At 46.5% G+C, this 25,573-nt stretch overlaps 1 protein-coding gene across 8 annotated transcripts in view; it reads left to right on the plus strand.

Annotated features, from left to right (window-relative positions):
- LOC121279290 (syntabulin-like) overlaps positions 1 to 25,573 on the plus strand; it is a 152,288-nt gene that overhangs the window by 31,593 nt on the left and 95,122 nt on the right. For 6 of the 8 annotated variants that reach the window (XM_041190417.1, XM_041190421.1, XM_041190415.1 and 3 more), the window contains exons 3-4: positions 18,994 to 19,041; positions 19,665 to 19,857. In XM_041190417.1, the coding sequence (XP_041046351.1) occupies positions 19,015 to 19,041; positions 19,665 to 19,857 (220 nt within the window). In that variant the 5' untranslated portion in view covers positions 18,994 to 19,014. Of the gene's footprint in view, positions 1 to 18,956; positions 19,042 to 19,272; positions 19,549 to 19,664; positions 19,858 to 25,573 lie in introns of those variants that run through there. The other 2 variants (XM_041190416.1, XM_041190419.1) reach the window with 2 other exon arrangements.

Below are 25,573 nucleotides of genomic sequence, written 5' to 3' on the forward strand. Positions count from 1 at the left end.
TGTCTCAATCTCTGGTGATAGACTGTCCACCAATATCCATTACAAACCCACCGACACCCACAGCTATCTCGACTACAGCTCCTCACACCCCACTTCCTGTAAGGACTCCATCCCATTCTCTCAGTTCCTTTGCCTCCGTCGCATCTGTTCCGATGATGCTACATTCAAAAACAGTTCCTCTGACATGTCCTCCTTCTTCCTTAACCGAGGTTTTCCACCCACGGTCGTTGACAGGGCCCTCAACCGTGTCCGGCCCATCTCCCGCGCATCCGCCCTCACTCCTTCTCCTCCCTCCCAGAAACATGATAGGGTCCCCCTTGTCCTCACTTATCACCCCACCAGCCTCCGCATTCAAAGGATCATCCTCCGCCATTTCCGCCAACTCCAGCATGATGCCACTACCAAACACATCTTCCCTTCACCCCCCTTATCGGCATTCCGTAGGGATCGCTCCCTCCGGGACACCCTGGTCCACTCCTCCATCACCCCCTACTCCTCAACCCCCTCCTATGGCACAACCCCTTGCCCACGCAAAAGATGCAACACCTGCCCCTTCACTTCCTCTCTCCTCACCGTCCAAGGACCCAAACACTCCTTTCAAGTGAAGCAGCATTTCACTTGCATTTCCCCCAACTTAGTCTACTGCATTCGTTGCTCCCAATGTGGTCTCCTCTACATTGGAGAGACCAAACGTAAACTGGGCGACCGCTTTGCAGAACACCTGCGGTCTGTCCGCAAGAATGACCCAAACCTCCCTGTCGCTTGCCATTTTAACACTCCACCCTGCTCTCTTGCCCACATGTCTGTCCTTGGCTTGCTGCATTGTTCCAGTGAAGCCCAACGCAAACTGGAGGAACAACACCTCATCTTCCGACTAGGGACTTTACAGCCTTCCGGACTGAATATTGAATTCAACAACTTTAGGTCGTGAGTCCCCTCCCCCATCCTCACCCCCTTTCTGTTTCCCCCTTCTCTTTTTTTTTTCCCAATAAATTATAAAGATTTTCCTTTTCCCACCTATTTCCATTATATAAAATAAAAAAAAAACCCACTAGAGCTATACCTTGAGTGCCCTACCATCCATTCTTAATTAGCACATTCGTTTAGATAATATCACCAACTTTATCTTTAACACCTATGTGTTCTATTGTACTATTGTTGTTGACATCTTTTGATATTCTGCTTCTATCACTGCTTGTTTGTCGCTACAACCACACCAACCCCCTCCACCTCTCTGTCTCTCTATCTCTCCGCCCCCCACACACACACCTTAAACCAGCTTATATTTCAGCTCTTTCCTGGACTCGAACTCAAGTTCTGTCGAAGGGTCATGAGGACTCGAAACGTCAACTCTTTTCTTCTCCGCCGATGCTGCCAGACCTGCTGAGTTTTTCCAGGTAATTCTGTTTTTGTTTTGGATTTCCAGCATCCGCAGTTTTTTTGTTTTTATCTCTGTGTTTAATTGACTGCCACTGCTCTTCAAGAAATGCCTACCTCCTTGAAGAAGTTCTGTTCCTCTCTGCGACAAGATTTCCGGATTTCTCTGTTGCCTTGTTCACCTTCATTGCTTTCCATTTCTCTCCTAGTGTTTGACAAGGTGTTTACTAAAACCCGCTTTCACAGCCATATCTCCTTTCTCAGTGACTGTCTCCGTCTCCGACTTACCCCACATGGATTTCAACTGAAATTCCACCCCTCATGTTTCGAACCCACCCAGGATTACAGGTATCTCCGGGACATAAAACGTTTCTCGGACTGCTGTTCCCGTCACATTCTGAAATCCACTCTCAGTGCCATGCGCCGCCATATGAACACACTCGACCTCTCCCTCCAGCAGCACCGCCGTACCCTTTTTCAAAGCTGCGCGTGCCCCCAGTTTCATTTTATCCTTCGGCTCATCCGACGCCTCAACAAGAAACTTTTTCTCTTTCTCTCAAGTGCTAAGGAACGCAAGCTCCAACAACTCATCGACACCAACACCCATCTAGGACCCTCCACCCCTGCCTGTCCCTCCGTCCCCACCCCATCTTCCAATCCCAACCCCAGCCGTGTATTCACTATACCCCCTGACCTTCCCCTCTCCGATGCTGAACGTTCAGTGCTCAGCAAAGGACTTAGTTTCATACCCTTACGCCCTCACCTCAATGAATTTCGGGCTCGGCATGATACTGAACTCTTCTTCCGCCGTCTTCGTCTCCGGGCTCACTTCTTTGGGCAGGAGTCCTCTCCCAGTTCAACGGATCCTTTTACCCATCTTCAATATTCTCCCTCCACCTGGACCCCTCCCTCTGGATTCTTACCTTCTCTCGATCTTTTCATTGAGAACTGTCGGCGCGACATTAGTCGTCTCAATTTCTCTGCTCCTCTCACCCATTCTAACCTGTCTCTCTCTGAACTTACTGCACTCCATTCTCTCAGGTCCAACCCTGACATTGTCATCAAACCCGCTGACAAGGGTGGTGCTGTTGTTGTCTGGCGCACTGACCTCTACCACGCGGAGGCTGAGCGTCAACTCGCAGACACTTCCTCCTACCTCTCCCTGGACCATGACCCCACCACTGAACATCAAGCCATTGTTTCCAGGACTGTCACTGACCTCATCTCCTCTGGGGATCTCCCTCCCACAGCTTCCAACCTGATAGTTGCCCAACCTCGGACGGCCCGCTTCTATCTCCTACCCAAAATCCACAAACAGAACTGCCCCGGTAGACCGATCGTCTCAGCTTGCTCCTGCCCCACAGAACTCATTTCTCGTTATCTTGACTCCCTTCTCTCTCCCCTTGTCCAGTCCCTTCCCACCTACATCCGTGATTCCTCTGACACCTTACGTCACATCAACAATTTCCAGTTCCCTGGCCCCTACCGCTTCCTCTTCACCATGGACGTCCAATCCCTCTACACCTCCATCCCCCACCAGGATGGTCTGAGGGCCCTTAGCTTCTTCCTCGAACAGAGGCCCGAACAATCCCCATCCACCACTACTCTCCTCCGTCTGGCTGAACTTGTTCTCACGCTGAACAATTTCTCCTTCAACTCCTCTCACTTCCTCCAAATAAAAGGTGTGGCTATGGGTACCCGCATGGGCCCCAGCTATGCCTGTCTCTTTATGGGGTATGTGGAACATTCCTTGTTGCAGTCCTACTCCGGCCCCCTTCCACAACTCTTTCTCCGGTACATCGATGATTATTTCGGTGCTGCTTCATGCTCTCGTCAGGACTTGGAAAAATTTATTAATTTTGCTTCCAATCTCCACCCCTCCATCATTTTCACGTGGTCCATCTCTGACACTTCCCTTCCCTTCCTTGACCTCTCTGTCTCAATCTCTGGTGATAGACTGTCCACCAATATCCATTACAAACCCACCGACACCCACAGCTATCTCGACTACAGCTCCTCACACCCCACTTCCTGTAAGGACTCCATCCCATTCTCTCAGTTCCTTTGCCTCCGTCGCATCTGTTCCGATGATGCTACATTCAAAAACAGTTCCTCTGACATGTCCTCCTTCTTCCTTAACCGAGGTTTTCCACCCACGGTCGTTGACAGGGCCCTCAACCGTGTCCGGCCCATCTCCCGCGCATCCGCCCTCACTCCTTCTCCTCCCTCCCAGAAACATGATAGGGTCCCCCTTGTCCTCACTTATCACCCCACCAGCCTCCGCATTCAAAGGATCATCCTCCGCCATTTCCGCCAACTCCAGCATGATGCCACTACCAAACACATCTTCCCTTCACCCCCCTTATCGGCATTCCGTAGGGATCGCTCCCTCCGGGACACCCTGGTCCACTCCTCCATCACCCCCTACTCCTCAACCCCCTCCTATGGCACAACCCCTTGCCCACGCAAAAGATGCAACACCTGCCCCTTCACTTCCTCTCTCCTCACCGTCCAAGGACCCAAACACTCCTTTCAAGTGAAGCAGCATTTCACTTGCATTTCCCCCAACTTAGTCTACTGCATTCGTTGCTCCCAATGTGGTCTCCTCTACATTGGAGAGACCAAACGTAAACTGGGCGACCGCTTTGCAGAACACCTGCGGTCTGTCCGCAAGAATGACCCAAACCTCCCTGTCGCTTGCCATTTTAACACTCCACCCTGCTCTCTTGCCCACATGTCTGTCCTTGGCTTGCTGCATTGTTCCAGTGAAGCCCAACGCAAACTGGAGGAACAACACCTCATCTTCCGACTAGGGACTTTACAGCCTTCCGGACTGAATATTGAATTCAACAACTTTAGGTCGTGAGTCCCCTCCCCCATCCTCACCCCCTTTCTGTTTCCCCCTTCTCTTTTTTTTTTCCCAATAAATTATAAAGATTTTCCTTTTCCCACCTATTTCCATTATATAAAATAAAAAAAAAACCCACTAGAGCTATACCTTGAGTGCCCTACCATCCATTCTTAATTAGCACATTCGTTTAGATAATATCACCAACTTTATCTTTAACACCTATGTGTTCTATTGTACTATTGTTGTTGACATCTTTTGATATTCTGCTTCTATCACTGCTTGTTTGTCGCTACAACCACACCAACCCCCTCCACCTCTCTGTCTCTCTATCTCTCCGCCCCCCACACACACACCTTAAACCAGCTTATATTTCAGCTCTTTCCTGGACTCGAACTCAAGTTCTGTCGAAGGGTCATGAGGACTCGAAACGTCAACTCTTTTCTTCTCCGCCGATGCTGCCAGACCTGCTGAGTTTTTCCAGGTAATTCTGTTTTTGTTTTGGATTTCCAGCATCCGCAGTTTTTTTGTTTTTATCTCTGTGTTTAATTGACTGCCACTGCTCTTCAAGAAATGCCTACCTCCTTGAAGAAGTTCTGTTCCTCTCTGCGACAAGATTTCCGGATTTCTCTGTTGCCTTGTTCACCTTCATTGCTTTCCATTTCTCTCCTAGTGTTTGACAAGGTGTTTACTAAAACCCGCTTTCACAGCCATATCTCCTTTCTCAGTGACTGTCTCCGTCTCCGACTTACCCCACATGGATTTCAACTGAAATTCCACCCCTCATGTTTCGAACCCACCCAGGATTACAGGTATCTCCGGGACATAAAACGTTTCTCGGACTGCTGTTCCCGTCACATTCTGAAATCCACTCTCAGTGCCATGCGCCGCCATATGAACACACTCGACCTCTCCCTCCAGCAGCACCGCCGTACCCTTTTTCAAAGCTGCGCGTGCCCCCAGTTTCATTTTATCCTTCGGCTCATCCGACGCCTCAACAAGAAACTTTTTCTCTTTCTCTCAAGTGCTAAGGAACGCAAGCTCCAACAACTCATCGACACCAACACCCATCTAGGACCCTCCACCCCTGCCTGTCCCTCCGTCCCCACCCCATCTTCCAATCCCAACCCCAGCCGTGTATTCACTATACCCCCTGACCTTCCCCTCTCCGATGCTGAACGTTCAGTGCTCAGCAAAGGACTTAGTTTCATACCCTTACGCCCTCACCTCAATGAATTTCGGGCTCGGCATGATACTGAACTCTTCTTCCGCCGTCTTCGTCTCCGGGCTCACTTCTTTGGGCAGGAGTCCTCTCCCAGTTCAACGGATCCTTTTACCCATCTTCAATATTCTCCCTCCACCTGGACCCCTCCCTCTGGATTCTTACCTTCTCTCGATCTTTTCATTGAGAACTGTCGGCGCGACATTAGTCGTCTCAATTTCTCTGCTCCTCTCACCCATTCTAACCTGTCTCTCTCTGAACTTACTGCACTCCATTCTCTCAGGTCCAACCCTGACATTGTCATCAAACCCGCTGACAAGGGTGGTGCTGTTGTTGTCTGGCGCACTGACCTCTACCACGCGGAGGCTGAGCGTCAACTCGCAGACACTTCCTCCTACCTCTCCCTGGACCATGACCCCACCACTGAACATCAAGCCATTGTTTCCAGGACTGTCACTGACCTCATCTCCTCTGGAGATCTCCCTCCCACAGCTTCCAACCTGATAGTTGCCCAACCTCGGACGGCCCGCTTCTATCTCCTACCCAAAATCCACAAACAGAACTGCCCCGGTAGACCGATCGTCTCAGCTTGCTCCTGCCCCACAGAACTCATTTCTCGTTATCTTGACTCCCTTCTCTCTCCCCTTGTCCAGTCCCTTCCCACCTACATCCGTGATTCCTCTGACACCTTACGTCACATCAACAATTTCCAGTTCCCTGGCCCCTACCGCTTCCTCTTCACCATGGACGTCCAATCCCTCTACACCTCCATCCCCCACCAGGATGGTCTGAGGGCCCTTAGCTTCTTCCTCGAACAGAGGCCCGAACAATCCCCATCCACCACTACTCTCCTCCGTCTGGCTGAACTTGTTCTCACGCTGAACAATTTCTCCTTCAACTCCTCTCACTTCCTCCAAATAAAAGGTGTGGCTATGGGTACCCGCATGGGCCCCAGCTATGCCTGTCTCTTTATGGGGTATGTGGAACATTCCTTGTTGCAGTCCTACTCCGGCCCCCTTCCACAACTCTTTCTCCGGTACATCGATGATTATTTCGGTGCTGCTTCATGCTCTCGTCAGGACTTGGAAAAATTTATTAATTTTGCTTCCAATCTCCACCCCTCCATCATTTTCACGTGGTCCATCTCTGACACTTCCCTTCCCTTCCTTGACCTCTCTGTCTCAATCTCTGGTGATAGACTGTCCACCAATATCCATTACAAACCCACCGACACCCACAGCTATCTCGACTACAGCTCCTCACACCCCACTTCCTGTAAGGACTCCATCCCATTCTCTCAGTTCCTTTGCCTCCGTCGCATCTGTTCCGATGATGCTACATTCAAAAACAGTTCCTCTGACATGTCCTCCTTCTTCCTTAACCGAGGTTTTCCACCCACGGTCGTTGACAGGGCCCTCAACCGTGTCCGGCCCATCTCCCGCGCATCCGCCCTCACTCCTTCTCCTCCCTCCCAGAAACATGATAGGGTCCCCCTTGTCCTCACTTATCACCCCACCAGCCTCCGCATTCAAAGGATCATCCTCCGCCATTTCCGCCAACTCCAGCATGATGCCACTACCAAACACATCTTCCCTTCACCCCCCTTATCGGCATTCCGTAGGGATCGCTCCCTCCGGGACACCCTGGTCCACTCCTCCATCACCCCCTACTCCTCAACCCCCTCCTATGGCACAACCCCTTGCCCACGCAAAAGATGCAACACCTGCCCCTTCACTTCCTCTCTCCTCACCGTCCAAGGACCCAAACACTCCTTTCAAGTGAAGCAGCATTTCACTTGCATTTCCCCCAACTTAGTCTACTGCATTCGTTGCTCCCAATGTGGTCTCCTCTACATTGGAGAGACCAAACGTAAACTGGGCGACCGCTTTGCAGAACACCTGCGGTCTGTCCGCAAGAATGACCCAAACCTCCCTGTCGCTTGCCATTTTAACACTCCACCCTGCTCTCTTGCCCACATGTCTGTCCTTGGCTTGCTGCATTGTTCCAGTGAAGCCCAACGCAAACTGGAGGAACAACACCTCATCTTCCGACTAGGGACTTTACAGCCTTCCGGACTGAATATTGAATTCAACAACTTTAGGTCGTGAGTCCCCTCCCCCATCCTCACCCCCTTTCTGTTTCCCCCTTCTCTTTTTTTTTTTTTCCCAATAAATTATAAAGATTTTCCTTTTCCCACCTATTTCCATTATATAAAATAAAAAAAAAACCCACTAGAGCTATACCTTGAGTGCCCTACCATCCATTCTTAATTAGCACATTCGTTTAGATAATATCACCAACTTTATCTTTAACACCTATGTGTTCTATTGTACTATTGTTGTTGACATCTTTTGATATTCTGCTTCTATCACTGCTTGTTTGTCGCTACAACCACACCAACCCCCTCCACCTCTCTGTCTCTCTATCTCTCCGCCCCCCACACACACACCTTAAACCAGCTTATATTTCAGCTCTTTCCTGGACTCGAACTCAAGTTCTGTCGAAGGGTCATGAGGACTCGAAACGTCAACTCTTTTCTTCTCCGCCGATGCTGCCAGACCTGCTGAGTTTTTCCAGGTAATTCTGTTTTTGTTTTGGATTTCCAGCATCCGCAGTTTTTTTGTTTTTATTTTTGTTCCACTTATTTCTCTGGTTTTCAGCTGTTGAAGTTGCTTTGCTGGTTTATTATCAGTCTTCACTTCTACAGTGACTATTGCATGACATGAAATGCGTTGTTAACACAACTATTTTCTTATTGGCTTAAACATTGCATCAGATTGCTAGAGAAATATAACTGGAATTTAATTTTAACATTGAGGTTGTAAATTGTTGTTACTTTTTACACCCTTTTATAAAAATGCTTTATTTGGCTGTTTATTTCCTTTGTTCTTTTAAAGTAATTTAGCATTTTCATTATTGTATGAGAGACCCTGAATTGAGAATAATGGAAATGGAGTCTTGTTGACAGAGTAAGGAAATTTATTTTATCATTTGAAATACCTTATTTTGTATATTACAATGTTTTTCAATAAGGTTAAACAATCTTTTGAAACTTTCTGTTAAAAACTGACTGATACTTATGTCTGTTGAATTTGTGATTTCTAAATCTTTCATATGTCATAATTCATTCTTGCAATTCGTCTGGTCCCTCCACAACTTGCCTCAAAAACAAAGTCAAAGCTTTAATTATGTTATACAATACATTTGATCTATAATGTTCATTGAGCTGTGTTCCTCAACAATCTGAAAAGGAGCTCATTTGTGGTGAGCATGACTCAAGCAACACAAACTCTAGAATTACTTGGCACTGCCCCGGATACAAAATAAAGAGAGAGATCAGGCCATCATCACAGTCATTGCTAACAATGAAAATACTGATCATGCACATGTAATTGTAACCATTACATAATAATTGTGAATATATATCAGGTTTAATGCTAGCTCATATTATTTATTGCATAATTAATGGATCACATAGGCCAGAATCTTCGGGTCGGCATATGAGGGAGAGCCCTGCTTGCCAATGCGTAATATGACGCGCAGTGAGTTGGGCGTGTGTCCTGACATCACCTCGCATTATTCAGATCTTCAGTTTGGCGGGCACACACCGGAGTCGGCTGCGCGCCTATCGAACTGTCAAAGGCCTATTAAGGCCATTTAAAAACTAATTAAAGTATTTAACTGAGCTGCCCGTCCAACCTTAAGGTTGACGGGCAGGCAAAGAGCCCAGGCGGCCTTCGCATTTATCATGGAGCCTCATCCACGGGCGGGACGAGACTTCATGAAGGATTTATAATTCAAATAAATTTTTTTATTAAAGTTCATTGACATGTCCCAGCTTATGTGACACTATCATGAAACGAATCTCCCTGAGGCAGCTCTGTGCCGCAAAGGAAGCGCTCAGCGCTTCCGGGTGCGCAACATGCTGGACAGGCCTTAATTGTCCTGCGCACGTAAAATGGTGGCGCGCAGCTGATCGCGGGCGGCGATCGGCTGCACACCTGCCCGCTCCTGCTCAGCCCCCACTGACAGGGAGAAAATTGTCCTCATATTTTCCAAGATCCAGGCTCATAATTTCCTTTAACATCTGCAACCCCTCTACTCAATCAATACATGTTCTAATAATACAGTATGATAGCAAATGTACGAACATAGCATGGGCATTTATTTATTGTCTTATTACAGCTGTATGTCACAATTCCCATAAAGACTATCCTATGACATTAATTGTGATGGAGTTCTGTGTGGATTGCTATTTTATGGCTGAGGTAGAGCAAGAGTTGTGTCAGCCTTTACCATTTGATTTGCATAATTTTAATAGTGATATTAAAAACATTGTATATTTTGACTGAGAGTTCATGCTGAGAATATAAAATTGTTTACAAATGACACGACTTTGTTTTATGCATTCATGGGATGTAAGTATTGCTGGCAAGGCCAGCATTTGTTGCCCATCCCTAAGTGCCCTTGAGAAGATTGTGATGAGCTCCCTTCTTGAACCGCTGCAATCCGTGTAGTGCAGCTACTCCCACATTCCTGTTAGGAAGGGAGTTCAAGGATTTTGATCCAGTGACTGTGAACGAACAGCAACATTTTTCCAAGTCAGGATGGTGTGTGACTTGGTGGGGAACGGTGTTCCCATGCATTTCCTACCCTTGCCCTTCTGGGTGGTAGAGGTGCAGGTTTTGAAGTTGCTGTCGAAGGAACCTTGGTCAATTTTGCATTACATCTTGTAGATGGTACACACTCCTGCCACTGTGTGTCAGTGGTGAAGGGAGTGAATGCTGAAGGCAATGGATGGGATGTTGATCAGCTGGATGCTTTGTCCTGGATGGTGTTCAGCTTCTTAAGTGTTGTTGCAGCTGAACTCATCCACTCATGTGGAGAATATTCCAGCATACCCCTGACGGTGCCTTGTTGATGGCAGACAAGCTTTGGAGAGTCAGGAGATGAGTTACTCACCGCAGAATTCCCAGCTTCTGAACTGCTCTTGTAGGCACAGTATTTATATGGCTAGTCTGTTTAAGTTTCCAATCAATGGCAAACCCCAGGATATTGATGGTGGGGTATCCTATTATGGTAATGCCATTGAATGTCAAGGGGTGATGGTTAGATTCTCTCTTATTGGAAATGGTCATTGTCTGGCATTTGTATGGTATGAATGTTACTTGCCACTTATCAGGTCAAGCCTGAATGTTGTCCAGCTCTTGTTGCATCTGGGCACGGACTGCTTCAGTATCTGAGGAGTTGCAAATGGCACTGAACACAGCAATCATCAACAAACATCCCCACTTCTGACCTTATGTTGGAGGGAAGTTATTGATAGAACAACTGAAATGCTTAGCCTAAGACACTGACTTGAGGAATTCCTGCATTGATATTATGGGACTGTGATGATTGGCCTCCAAAAACCGAAACCATCTTCCTTTGTATTAGGTATGACTCCAACCAGTGGAGATTTTCCCCATGATTTCCACTGAGTTCTTTGTAATGATTTCCATCGTAAGAATATTTTAATATGCAAAGTGGTTTAAGCCATCCTATTGATAAATTTAATGACAGAGAATACCCCAACGCTGCAATTTTATGGGGGGCAGAGTGAGGTGGCCACCCATCTTTGCCACATTTGAGGCCTTATAATGGCCCATATAAGGGCCGTTTCCTGCCCAGCCTCAATTTTGAGGTCAGTAGGATGAGTTTAGGAATGGGGTGGGGAAGTCCAGCAGGTAAGCCTGCTCAGGTGCTGTGTGGGAGAGGTAATGGGGGGTAGCCTCCTCCATTCTCTATCACTGACCCCCTTTCCAGGCTGGTCCCCCCCCCCCACAAGGTTTACCCCTGTCCTCCCACCCGGGTGCTCCCTCCCACATGGCCTTGCCATCAGACTGCCCAAACCCCTTAACTCCCTGCACTCCAGCCCTCCCCTTCCATTCCCACTGCCAGAGAGGTCAGGGGGAAAATAATTAAAGTAAGACTTACATGGTCCCATATATTCCGGCACTTAGAATGGTGGGAGTGGTGGGACGGTCAGTAGTCCCAGCAGTAATCACTACCTCACGGTAGTATTGCTGGAACTACAGAGCTGCTGGCCAATCAGAATGGCAGGCAACTCTCTGAGGTGGGACTTCCTCCTGCATAAGGGATGGAAGTCCTGCCTCCAGCCAAATAACGCCCCACAGAAAGCTAAATGACTGCAGGGCTGCCATGACCGGTGGACTGCATGCTTAGCTGACTTTTTTGCGGGCAGTGGGGAAACCCCGCCGTCCAAAAAGTCCTGCCCCATAGAATCATACCACATTAAGTGACATTGTTTGGCCCAATGTGCTTGGGGCGGTTCTTTGAAAGTTCTATCCAATTCGTCCACTCCTTTGTAGTTTTGCCGTATCATCACAATTTTTACATACAAACATACAGAATTGGAACAGAAGTAGGCCACTCGGCTTCTCGAGCCTGCTCCAACCTTCAATAAGATCATGGCCGATCTGTCTGCATTTCAAATTCGACATTCTCATATACCCCCGATAACCTTTGATTCCCTTACCTAACAAAAATCTATCTACCTCCACCTTAAAAACATTCAATGACCCCGCCTCTACTGCCTTCTCAGGTAGAGAATTCCAAACCCCCCCACCTTAAACCAGCTTATATTTCACCCCTTTCTTGGATTCACCCAGTTCTGTTGAAGGGTCATGAGGACTCGAAACGTCAACTCTTTTCTTCTCCGCCGATGCTGCCAGACCTGCTGAGTTTTTCCAGGTAATTCTGTTTTTATTTTGGATTTCCAGCATCCGCAGTTTTTTTGTTTTTATCTCTGTGTTTAATTGACTGCCACTGCTCTTCAAGAAATGCCTTCCTTGAAGAAGTTTTGTTCATCTCTGTGACAAGATTTCCATATCTCTCTTTTGCCTTGCTCACCTTCATTGCTTTCCATTTCTCTCCTGGTGTTTGACAAGGTGTTTACTAAAACCCGCTTTCACAGCCATATCTCCTTTCTCAGTGACTGTCTCCGTCTCCGACTTACCCCACGTGGATTTCAACTGAAATTCCACCCCGCATGTTTCGAACCCACCCAGGATTCCAGGTATCTCCGGGACATAAAACGTTTCTCGATCTGCTGTTCCCGTCACATTCTGAGATCCACACTCAGTGCCATGCGCCGCCATATGAACACACTCGACCTCGCCCTCCAGCAGCACCGCCGTACCCTTTTTCAAAGCTGCGCGTGTCCCCAGTTTCATTTTATTCTTCGTCTCATCCGACGCCTCAACAAGAAACTTTTTCTCTTTCTCTCAAGTGCTAAGGAACGCAAGCTCCAACAACTCATCGACACCAACACCCATCTAGGACCCTCCACTCCTGCCTGTCCCTCCGTCCCCACCCCATCTTCCAATCCCAGCCCCAGCCATGTATTCACTATACCCCCTGACCTTCCCCTCTCTGACGCTGAACATTCAGTGCTCAGCAAAGGACTTAGTTTCATACCCTTACGCCCTCACCTTAATGAATTTCGAGCTCGGCACGTTGCTGAACTCTTCTTCCGCCGTCTTCGTCTCTGGGCTCACTTCTTTAGGCAGGAGTCCTCTCCCCGTTCAACGGATCCTTTCACCCACCTCCAATATTCTCCCTCCACCTGGACCCCTCCCTCTGGATTCTTACCTTCTCTTGATCTTTTAATTGAGAACTGTCGGCGCGACATTAGTCGTCTCAATTTCTCTGCTCCTCTCACCCATTCTAATCTCTCTCTCTCTGAACTTACTGCACTCCATTCTCTCAGATCCAACCCTGACATTGTCATCAAACCTGCTGACAAGGGTGGTGCTGTTGTTGTCTGGCGCACTGACCTCTACCTCGCGGAGGCTGAGTGTCAACTTGCAGACACTTCCTCCAACCTCTCCCTGGACCATGACTCCACCACTGAACATCAAGCCATTGTTTCCAGGACTGTCACTGACCTCATCTCCTCTGGGGATCTTCCTCCCACAGCTTCCAACTTAATTGTCGCCCAACCTCGGACGGCCCGCTTCTACCTCCTACCGAAAATCCACAAACAGAACTGTCCCGGTAGACCGATCGTGTCAGCTTGCTCCTGTCCCACAGAACTCATTTCTCGTTGTCTTGACTCCCTTCTCTCTCCCCTTGTCCAGTCCCTTCCCACCTACATCCGTGATTCCTCTGACACCTTACGTCACATCAACAATTTCCAGTTCCCTGGCCACAACCGCTTCCTCTTCACCATGGACGTCCAATCCCTCTACACCTCCATCCCCCACCAGGATGGTCTGAGGGCCCTTAGCTTCTTCCTCGAACAGAGGCCCGAACAATCCCCATCCACCACTACTCTCCTCCGTCTGGCTGAACTTGTTCTCACACTGAACAATTTCTCCTTCAACTCCTCTCACTTCCTCCAAATAAAAGGTGTGGCTATGGGTACCCGCATGGGCCCCAGCTATGCCTGTCTCTTTATGAGGTATGTGGAACATTCCTTGTTCCAGTCCTACTCCGGCCCCCTTCCACAACTCTTTCTCCGGTACATCGATGATTACTTCGGTGCTACTTCATGCTCTCGTCGGGACTTGGAAAAATTTATTAATTTTGCTTCCAATCTCCACCTCTCCATCATTTTCACGTGGTCCATCTCTGACACTTCCCTTCCCTTCCTTGACCTCTCTGTCTCAATCTCTGGTGATAGACTGTCCACCAATATCCTTTACAAGCCTACCGACTCCCACAGCTACCTCGACTACAGCACCTCACACCCCGCTTCCTGTAAGGACTCCATCTCATTCTCTCAGTTCCTTCGCCTCCGTTGCATCTGTTCCGAGGATGCTACCTTCAAAAACAGTTCCTCTGACATGTCCTCCCTCTTCCTTAACTGAGGTTTTCCACCCACGGTCGTTGACAGGGCCCTCAACCGTGTCTGGCCCATCTCCCGCGCATCCTCCCTCACGCCTTCTCCTCCCTCCCAGAAACATGATAGGGTCCCCCTTGTCCTCACTTATCACTCCACCAGCCTCCGCATTCAAAGGATCATCCTCTGCCATTTCCGCCAACTCCAGCACGATGCCACCACCAAACACATCTTCCCTTCACTCCCCCTGTCGGCATTCCGTAGGGATCGTTCCCTCCGGGACACCCTGGTCCACTCCTCCATCACCCCCTACTCCTCAACCCCCACCTATGGCACCACTCCATGCCCACGCAATAGATGTAACACCTGCCCCTTCACTTCCTCTCTCCTCACCGTCCAAGGGCCCAAACACTCCTTTCAAGTGAAGCAGCATTTCACTTGCATTTCCCGCAAATTAGTTTACTGCATTCGTTGCTCCCAATGTGGTCTCCTCTACATTGGAGAGACCAAATGTAAATAGGGCAACCGCTTTGCAGAACACCTGCGGTCTGTCCGCAAGAATGACCCAAAGCTCCCTGTCGCTTGCCATTTTAACACTCCACCCTGCTCTCTTGCCCACATGTCTGTCCTTGGCTTGCTGCATTGTTCCAGTGAAGCCCAACGCAAACTGGAGGAACAACACCTCATCTTCCGACTAGGCACTTTACAGCCTTCCAGACTGAATATTGAATTCAACAACTTTAGGTCTTGAGCTCCCTCCTCCATCCCCACCCCCTTTCTGTTTCTTCCCCCTTCCTTTTGTTTTTTCCAATAAATTATATAGATTTTTCTTTTCCCACCTATTTCCATTATTTTTAAATATTTTTAAATCTTTTATGCTCCCCCATCCCCACTAGAGCTATACCTTGAGTGCCCTACCATCCATTCTTAATTAGCACATTCGCTTAGATAATATCACCAACTTCAACACCTATGTGTTCTTTTGTTCTGTTGTCTGTGACATCTTTTGATGATCTGCTTCTATCACTGCTTGTTTGTCCCTACAACCACACCACCCCCTCCACTTCTCTCCCCCAAAGCGCCACCCACCCCCCCACCTTAAACCAGCTTATATTTCACCCCTTTCTTGGATTCACCTAGTTCTGTTGAAGGGTTATGAGGACTCGAAACGTCAACTCTTTTCTTCTCTGCCGATGCTGCCGGACCTGCTGAGTTTTTCCAGATAATTCTGTTTTTGTTGTAGAGAATTCCAAAGCCACACAACTCTCTGAGAGAAAAGATTTCGCCTCATCTCTGTCCAGTTCGTTTTTAATATCCTCTTAATAGTTACTCTTGAATCTGCTTCCATCACCCTTTCAGGTAATGTATCCCAGTAGAACTCTCTGTCTTGAAATTATGCTCCTCGTTACCTCCCTGGATATTTTTGCCAATTATCTTTACTATGTGCTATCTGGTTGCCAAACCTCCTGCCACTGAAATAGTTTCTCCCTATGTGTTGTATTAAGACCCTTTAAATTTTGAACATCTCTGTTAAATCTCCCTCTAACCTTCTGTAGTAGAATCACAGATATTTATGGAACAAGAAGAGGCCATTTGGCCCATTGTGTCTGTGTTAGCCAAAAAAGAGCTAGCCAGTTTAATTCCACTTCGCAGCTCTTGATCCATTCTCTTGTTGGTTATGAAACTTCCAGCGCATATCCAAGTATTTTTAAAAAGTGATGGAGGTTTCTGCCTCTACCACCCTTTCATGCAGTGAGTTCCAGATCCTCTGGGTGAAAATAATTTTCCTCAAGCCCCCTCTACCAATGACTTGAAACCTTTGCCCCCTGACCTCTCTGCTTAGGGAAATAGATCTTTCCTTATACAGCCTATATGGGCTGTTCGCTCAGCCTCCCTAAAGAAAACAATTCCAGCCTATCCAGTTTTTCCTTATAGATTAAAATTTCCACAAGCGGTAATATCATCATAAATTTCCTCTATATCAGTCGTTCCCAAATTGAGACTTTGCAGGTAAAATCCCATTATGGCAGAAACAGAAGTGTTTGCACGCCAAAATGACAGGAAAATGACAGCTGTCGGTTTGGCCCCTCCAAATGACCGGGTCCTGGGGTCTTGGCAGAGCCCAATGCTCATTGGCCAAGCCTGTCATTCAGAATGGTCAATGTCCAAAGGAGCCAATCAGATATATAAAATATATAAACCATCCCAATTGACAGGCTCCTTGGGCAATGATTGTTGTTATTCTCTGCCTTCCTTGAGATTGGTTTTGAAAAGAGTATCTGCTTTGGAAGTCAGATATTTGGCAAGGGGTTGCAGTTTCCAGACAAGCAGCTCATGGTTGATGCAGGAGGAATTGGCTTCTATGAGGATGCTGGAGTTGGAAAACCCAGTTGCAGGTTGGAAGGCTGTGTTGGCACTACTGATTCTGTGCTGGATCTCCTCTTCGATGGTGACCTTTTAAGAAAGGTAACTGCTGAGATATAAGAAGTATTCAATGACTTCTAAAGTCTCCCCATAAATAACAATATCTGGAAATGTAGGTGCTTGTCTTGGGGAAGGACTAGTGAAGGACTTTTGTCTTGCTGATATTGAGTGAGAGACCAACCCTTTTGTATGTGGAGTTGATGAAATTGAGGGTAGCCTGAGTGTCACTTGCAGTGTGGGTCACCACCACAAAGTTGCCAGCATTTTGTAAGTTGTGGATATGAATGCTCTGAAATAAGAACCACCATAGTTTCACCAGAACTTGTGAGATGTAACATTGATGTTGCTGCTGTCAATGAAACCTGACTCCCTACAGAAGGCCAGATACACTTCTAGAAGGGGAAACCAAAAGGAAATCATCATATTCACAGAGTTGAGTTTGCCATCAAAAACAGAATCACAGATATATTTACAGAACTTCCAGTTGACATTAATAAATGGCTCCTGACCCTACACCTTCAACTTAGAATCAGCCAAAAGGCCACAATCATCAATCCTTATGCTGCCACACTCGATTCTACTGATGAAACCCAAGAGTTCTTTCCTGCAGATCTGGATCCTGTGTACACAGCCATCCCAAAACAAGACAGATTCATTCTGCTGGGAGATTTTAATGCCAGCATTGGATGCAACTACAATGCCTGGAAGGGCACCATCAGGAAAGAATATCAATTGTCTCCTTCTCCTCAACAAGTCCACTGAAGATGAGCTCACCATTGCAAATACAATCTTTTGTAAGAAAAATAAATACAAGACAAAATGGAAATATCCACAATCTAAGCATTGACACCTCCTGGAATATGTCATTGTCCAAGCCTGGGATAGGAAGGATGTGCACTTGAGCCACAGACTAATTGCTGCTAGCTCTCTGTAGACCAATTCTCATTCCCCGGCTCCATCCCTGTAATCCTGCAGGTTTATCCCCCTCATGTACTCATCCAATTTCCATCTAAAATCATTGATAGTCTCTGCTTCCACCACCCTTATAGGCAGTGAGTTCCAGCTCATTAACACTCACTGCATAAAAAAAGTTCTTCCTCACATTCCCCATGGATCTCTTGCCCCAAACCTTAAATCTGTATTCACTAGTCCTTGTACAATCAGCAAATGGGAAGAATTTTATTATGCCTACATTGTCTAAACCTGTCATAGTCTTGTGTTTTCTTTTACATATCACATATCCTGTACAGTAATTTACTATCACAGAAACTTGCATTTATATAGTGCACTTCATGACCTTAGGATGCTTTATAGCCAATTAAATAGTTTTTTGAGTATATTCACTGTTGTAAAATGTCAGAAAATGTACAGACAATTTGCACACAAGATTCCACAAACAATAATAAGCTAACTGACCATTCTGTTTTTGCAGTATTTTTTTAAAATAAATATTGGCCAGGAGACCGCTGATGGTCTTCTTCAAACAGTGCCACAGGGTCTTTTACCTAAGAGATTGGGTGGGTCTCAGGTTAGCGTCTCATCTGAAAGACTGTCTTTGACAATGCAGTCCTCCTGTCTTGCTGTTGCACTGAAGTGCCAGCCTAGATTATGTGTGCAAATTCTGGTGTACAGCTTGAACCCATGCCTTCTAAAGCAAGGTGCTTCATCTGAGCAAGGTCAACACTAAATAGGGAAGGGGGGAGGGGGCAGCAGTAAGATTCCCCTGCAAGGCTAATTATTTTGCAGATTTGGATGCTACCTGGGGGGGTCTGTTTTTCAAATGCTAACAATGCTGATGCTCAAAATGTTGTCATGGCATGCTATTCAAATGGGATAAAATGAGTAACAAGCTGCTGGATGGAGACATTGCTTAATTTTGTGTCTTTATTCCACTTATATTTTGTTGCTGTGAGAAATTGAAAACATCTAAATGTTATTTTTTTCAAAATGAAACCATTTTAATTTATTTTGCAAAAAAGAACAAAGCTTTCTGCTTGGATTAAATAGAAAAATTGAATCTGAGGGCAATGCACCTGAATGTGGGTGAGTTTGACATGAATCTGAGGGACTAATTAGCGTAATTTAATGTGGGCAGTGTTGACAAGAAGGTGGGCAAATATGTTCCGAGGGTAAGTGAGTTTTGCCTGATTTGAGTGAGTTCAGCCAGTCCAGCCTTGTCCACACTCACTGCCCGCTCCAGCCGCGGTGCCACGTGTGCTGTCACTGCTGCAGTAGCACGCATGCGCCTAATGTATCTCTTTTCATCCCAAATGACAGGTTCCAGGAGGAAGAGGCGGGATGGGACCGTTTAATGAATATCATAAGGTAAATGCCGCTTCATCATTCCCCCTAATTTTAGGAAGGGCTGATGATGCCTGAATTGACTAAGTGCAACTGGTGGTTAAACTCTGTCTGAGTGACGATTGGACAATGCTGATTTTTTGCTATCTGCTGGCGCCGGGCGATTATCTCATTTTTTTTGGCTAACTCATGATATTAGTGTCAATGCGCTGACAAGAAGGTTACTGTAAATGTTATTTTGTGGAGAAGAGGATGGGTTTTGGCAGCAATCGGATTGCGTATTGGGTTGCGCAATGAGTGAGGTCATGAAAGAGCGGCTTCTTCTATGGACATGGTTTGCGATGGGGGAGAGAGAGATTTATATTCAGGGCGGCAGTGAGGGAAACTCGTGGTGTCGCTCTTCGAGCTGTGCGCAGAATTGAACCTTTCTCCGATCACAATGTCTGACATTAAAACTGATAGCAGCAGACCCAGCTGCAAACAGACAGACCGAGCTGCCCTTTAGCTGTAAGCTCTGTCGGCATGGAACAGGTATGTTTATTTTTTATTCTCTTGCAAAGACTGATTTTGTTCGGGGGTGGAGGGGGTTTGCGATTTGCTTAGATACAGGGTTCAAATCAATAATCGACACGCTTTCTGTTGGGTAGGACCAGAAGGTGCGAGAGAAGCGAAGTCCACGCAGTCGCATCCCGAGACTGGTTCTCCGCCCTTATCCCCACATCCAGAAAGGATCGCCTTCTTCTGAATCCCCCTTATCCGAGGAAGAGAGTCGCGATTACGACCTGAGCTCTGGGCAGTCACGGAGATCCACCACCGTCAGCAGCATCAGCTTCTGTTCAGGTACCTCTGATGACGAAGGAGTATTAATTTTCTATGGTAGATTTATATTCCCAATAGACATGCTCTTTCTTCCACTCGAGTCCATTACAAACGACAGTCATTTGCGTGGAACCTATTTTAACCTATCATTTGTTTATAGTTTGATAAAAGGCTTTCCTGGTTATTGTTTTTGTGATTGTACTGCAGCCTCTGCAATCCATAGGACTGCTGCCAAGGTCAAGATAAAGTGATATCAGCTAAAATGTTGGAACGGTTCCGAAAGAGGGAGGGAGACAGATGCAAAACGTTATTGGTTACGGCTCCAGTTTCAACAGCTTCAGACAATGGAGTGTTTTGCTCCCCTGACCGTACAGTGTCATTTAGCTGGTATCCACGATACATTTAATTGGACGCTGTTATGAAATTATTTGGCAAACTTTCTTTTTGTTTGCTTCTTACAGCCATCATTCCAGCTGGTCTGGTTTTCTGAATGACAAATAACAAACCCCCCTTTCAATACAAAGACAATCACTTTTGTTGGCTAAGTAAGTGGGCAAGAACATGCAGATGGAATATAATGTGAAAAAATGTGAAGTTAGCCACTTTGGTAGGAAAAACAAAAATGCAGAGTTTTTTTTTAAATGGTGAGACAGATGTCCAAAGAGACCTGGGTATTCTTGTTCATGAGTCACTGAAAGCTAGCATGCAGGTGCAGCAAGCAATTAAGAAGGCAAATAGTATATTGAGGATTTGAATACAGGAATAAATATGTCTTGCTACAATTGTATAGAGCCTTGGTGAGACCACACATGGAGTATTGTGTACAGTTTTAGACTCCTTATCTAAGAAAGGATATACTTGTCATAGAAGGAATGCAATGAAGATTCACCGGACTGATTCCTGGGATGGCAGGATTGTCCTATGAGGAGATAGTGAGGAGACTGGGTTAGGGTTAGGAATAAGAGGTGATCTTGCTGAAACTTACAAAATTCTTATAGGGCTCAACAGGGTAGATGCGGGAAGGATGTTTCCCCTGGCTTGGGGAGTGGGGTGGGGGTCTAGAACCATACAACACAGTTTCAGAATGTGTAGGCCAATTAGGACTGAGGTGAGGAGGAATTTCTTTGCTCTGAGGGTGGTAAATCTTTGCAGTTCTCTATCTTATAGGGCTATGTTCAAGACAGTGATCAATAGATTTCTAGATAGTAAAGACATCAAGGGATATGGGGATAATGTAGGAAGATGGCTTGAGGTAGAAGATCAGCCATGATCTAATTAAGTAGCAGAGCAGGCTCGAGGGGCTGAATGGCTTACTCCTCCTATTTCTATGTTCCTATACTCCTAATATAAAATACAAATAATGTACAGTATGCTGTTGGGAAATGAGTTTATCTCATAGGTGTGAAGATAGGTTCTGAGCACCATTTTTCTTAGTGAATTTAAATTTTCATATTTTTTCAGATGTGGGAACTGACTCTCTTACTCAAATGAATCTACTTGGTCAAAGGCTACAACCGAGTGGGGGAAATTTAGGCTTAAAAAAGTGTGAATTTTAGCTGGGTTGTGAGGGGAATGTTAAAATCTGTTTCCCAACTGAAACTGACTCCAACCCACCCATTTCGGCTTTAACAAAGTCTGGAAGGTGGACGGTGAAAAATCTGATCCAAAGAGGCTCCAATATGATAATGAGACTGTGAGCCTCATTGTCATTCCAATTTTAAACTTTATCACTGGTTGGCTGGGTTTCCCAGGCAGGAAACCCAGCAGCTTCATCGAAGTGAAAACTTAAAAGTGGACTCAGGAGGTAAGTGTCTTTACATATACGTTCTGTATCTAGGTGCCTATCTGAGGAGCCTCTGCGATCAAGCACCCCCTTAATGACCTACACCCTCCCACCTCCAAGACCAGCATGGAGCTCTCTGTTCCCCCACCACCAGGCCCCCAATCTGTCTGACCAACCACCAGACAACCCATTCCACCCCCACCCCAATCCATCACCAGGCTTTTGAACCATCCCTTACCAATAGGCATTGGATTCATTACCAACACCTTCCACCACCAAATGCCAAATGCCACCTGTCCCTCCCAACCACTCCCCCCCCCCAACCTGCCCCCACCACTCCCACCAACAACCACTAGACTCCCAATCCAACCCCACTAATATCAGGCCTCCGATACTCCCTACCAACAAGGCACCACCAATTCTCCCCAACGCCAGGCTCTGAAATTCTTCCCCCACTCTCCCCAGCCCCTGCCTGACCTCCTCTGTCACTCAGTATCATAAGAAAATACATTTATATTAAAATCAGCATGTTGGGGAAATTATTCTCACAATACCAAAAAATGAAGTACTTGCACGGTTAATATTTTAAATGCAACTGATAAATTTTCTCTTAGGGAGAATATGCATTATATCTAGATGCATTTTTGAACCAGATTTTATGAATTGATTCAGTTTTATTAAGGGCTTTAAGTCCGGAACTAATAATACATAGCTGTGAACAGATAAATATTACCTATGTTAAGCAATTAACTTAGATGGTGCTGCCATAATTGTACACAATACATTGTGTAATATGTTAAACGAGTAGTGAGTAAAAGCTGTAGCCATTACAATAGGGACAATCAATAGTGTGTTATCCTAAATAAAAAGTCAATGGAATCTGAATGTAAAATATTAAGGTATGTGTGACCAACTTTATTTTGACTGTCAGTTGTTAAATCTCATGTAGCAGGGCCTTCTATGAAACTTAGATGAATGAGAATGTAATTTGCTCAACATCTGAGGCAATGCACCCAAGGACCGAATTTGCGTTCCCCCAACTTGGGAGAAATGTCCCTGAAATGCCAGATTTTCGCTCGGGGGACAGGGGCTAACTAGAGTTGGGCCTACTGCCCCCAGAAATAGTTATAATAAAAACAGGAAGACCCTTTAGCCCTCACCATCCCCCTACAGCCCCTTGCCCATGCCCACACAGTCCCCATGCCAACTCATGCCACCCCATGTCCCCATCTACCCCTCCATAGTCCCTGATACCCTGCATGCCAAATTAGTGTCAAACCACACCAGCCAATCCCTCCCACTCATCCCCATAGTCCTCTATAATCCATATGCCAACTTAATGCCAAGTCATGCCAACCAATACAATATAAAGGCAAAATACTGCAGATGCTGGAAATCTGAAACAAAAACAAAAAATGCTAGAAAAACTCAGCAGGTCTGACAGCATCTGTGGAGAGAAAGACAGAGTTAATGTTTCGAGTCCATATGACTCTTCTTCAGAGCTAAAGGGAAGTAAAAATGTGATGAAATTTAAACTGTTTAAGGGAGGTGGAACAGGTGAAGCTGGATAGAAGGCCAGCAATAGGTAGGGGCAAAAGAGAGATTATGAAAGATGTCATAAACAAAAGGTCAAAGGGTTGTTAATAGTGGTGGTACTGGCTAAAGGAGGTGCCAATGGTGACATTAAAAGTGGAAAGGAGAATGTGATAATGGCAGGACCAGGGTAAGCCCTCTGGAAAGTGACAGATGGCCCTAGTGGGGGTGAGGTGGGGGGAGGGGACGGTGGTGGGAAAAAAGATCGAAAAGAACTCCTTTCTTCCTATCCCTATCTTGACTCCGTTCTCTCTCCCCTTGCCCAGTATCTTCCCACCTACATCCACCATTCCTCTCATGCCCTTCATCATATCAACAATTTCCAGTTCCCTGGCCCTAATCGCCTCCTCTTCACTATGGACGTTCAACCCCTCTACACCTCCATCACCCACCAGGTTGGTCTGAGGGCTCTCCACTTCTTCCTTGAACAGAGGCCCGAACAATCCCCATCCACCACTACTCTCCTCCGTCTGGCTGAACTTGTTCTCTCACTGAACAATTTCTCCTTAAACTTGTCTCACTTCCTTCAAATAACAGGTGTGGCTATGGGTACCCACATGGGCCCCAGTTATGCCTGTCTCTTTTTGGGGTATGTGGAACATTCCTTGTTCCAGTTCTACTCAGGCCTTCTCCCACAACTCTTTTCCCAGTACATCAATGACTGTTTCGGTGCCGCTTCATGCTCTCGCCTGGACCTGGAAAAATGTATCAATTTTGCTTCCAATTTCCACCCCTCTATCACTTTCATATGGTCCATCTCTGACACTTCCCTTCCCTTCCTTGACCTCTCTATCTCAATTCCTAGTGTTAGACTATCCACCAATATTCTTTACAAGCCCACCGACTCCCACAGCTTCCTTGACTACAGCTCCTCACAGACTGCTTCCTGTAAGGACTGCATCCCATTCTCTCAGCTCCTTCGCCTCTGTTGCATCTGTTCTGATGATGCCACTTCCAAAACAGTTCCTCTGATATGTCTTCCTTCTTCCTTAACCGAGGTTTTCCACACACGGTGGTTGACAGGGCCCTCAACTGTGTCCGACCCATCTCCCGTGCCTCTGCCCTCACACCTTCCCCTCCCTCCCAGAACCATGATAGGGTCCCCCTTGTCCTCACTTTTCACCCCACCAGCCTTCGCATTCAAAGGATCATCCTCTGCCATTTCCGCCAATTCAGTATGATGCTACCACCAAACACGCCTTCCCTTCAACTCCCCCCGTCGGCACTCCATAGGGACTGTTCCCTCTGGGACACCCTGGTCCACTCCTCCATCACCCCCAACACCTCATCGCCCTCCCACGGCATCTTACCATGCAATCGCAAAAGGTGCAACACTTGCTCCTTTACTTCCCTTCTCCTCACCGTCCAAGGGCCCAAACACTCCTTTCAAGTGAAGCAGCATTTCACTTGCATTTCCCTCAATTTAGTCTACTGCATTCGCTGCTCCCAATGCAGTCTCCTCTACATTGGAGAGATCAAACACAGACTGGGTGACCGCTTTGAGGAACACTTCGGTCTATCTACAAACATGACCCAGGCCTTCCTGTCGCTTGCCATTTCAACACTCCATCCTGCTCTCATGCCCACATGTCCATCCTTGGCCTGTTGCAACGCTCCAGTGAAGCTCAACGCAAACTGGAGGAACAGCACCTCATCTTCCAATTAGGCACTCTACAGCCTTCTGGACTTAACGTTGAGTTCAACAACATCAGACCGTGAATTCTCTCCTCCATCCCCACCCCCTTTTTGATCCCCCTCTTTTTTCCATATTCATTTTTATTTTTTATTTTTCTTTATTTACTTATTTTTTCCCACTTATTTTCATTATTTTTTTAAAATTTATTTCCATTTTTATTCATTGTTTTATCCCCAGCTTTTAGCCTTTTCAATCTTTTTTTCTCACCACCATCCCCACCTCACCCCCACTATGGCCATCTGTCACTTTCCAGAGGGCTTACCCTGTTCCTGCCATTATCAAATTCTCCTTTCCACTCTTAATGTCACCATTAGCAACTCCTTTAGCTATTACCACCACTGCTAACAACCCTTTGACCTTTTTTTATGACATCTTTCGCAATCTCTCCTTTGCCTCCACCTATTGCTGACCTTCTATCCAGCTTCACCTGTTCCACCACCCCCCCTAAAACAGTATATATTTCACCACATTTCTACTTCCCTTTAGCTCTGAAGAAGAGTCATACGAACTCGAAACCTTAACTCCATCTTTCCACAGATGCTGTCAGACCTGCTGTGTTTTACCAGCATTTTTTGTTCTTGTTTCATGCCAACCAATGCCTCCCCATCCATCACTCTTCGCCCTTATACCCTCCATGGTAACTCACCCAGTATCCACCATGGGGC

Source organism: Carcharodon carcharias, chromosome 6 (assembly GCF_017639515.1).
Source record: "Carcharodon carcharias isolate sCarCar2 chromosome 6, sCarCar2.pri, whole genome shotgun sequence".
NCBI classification, from domain to species: Eukaryota; Metazoa; Chordata; class Chondrichthyes; order Lamniformes; family Lamnidae; genus Carcharodon; species Carcharodon carcharias.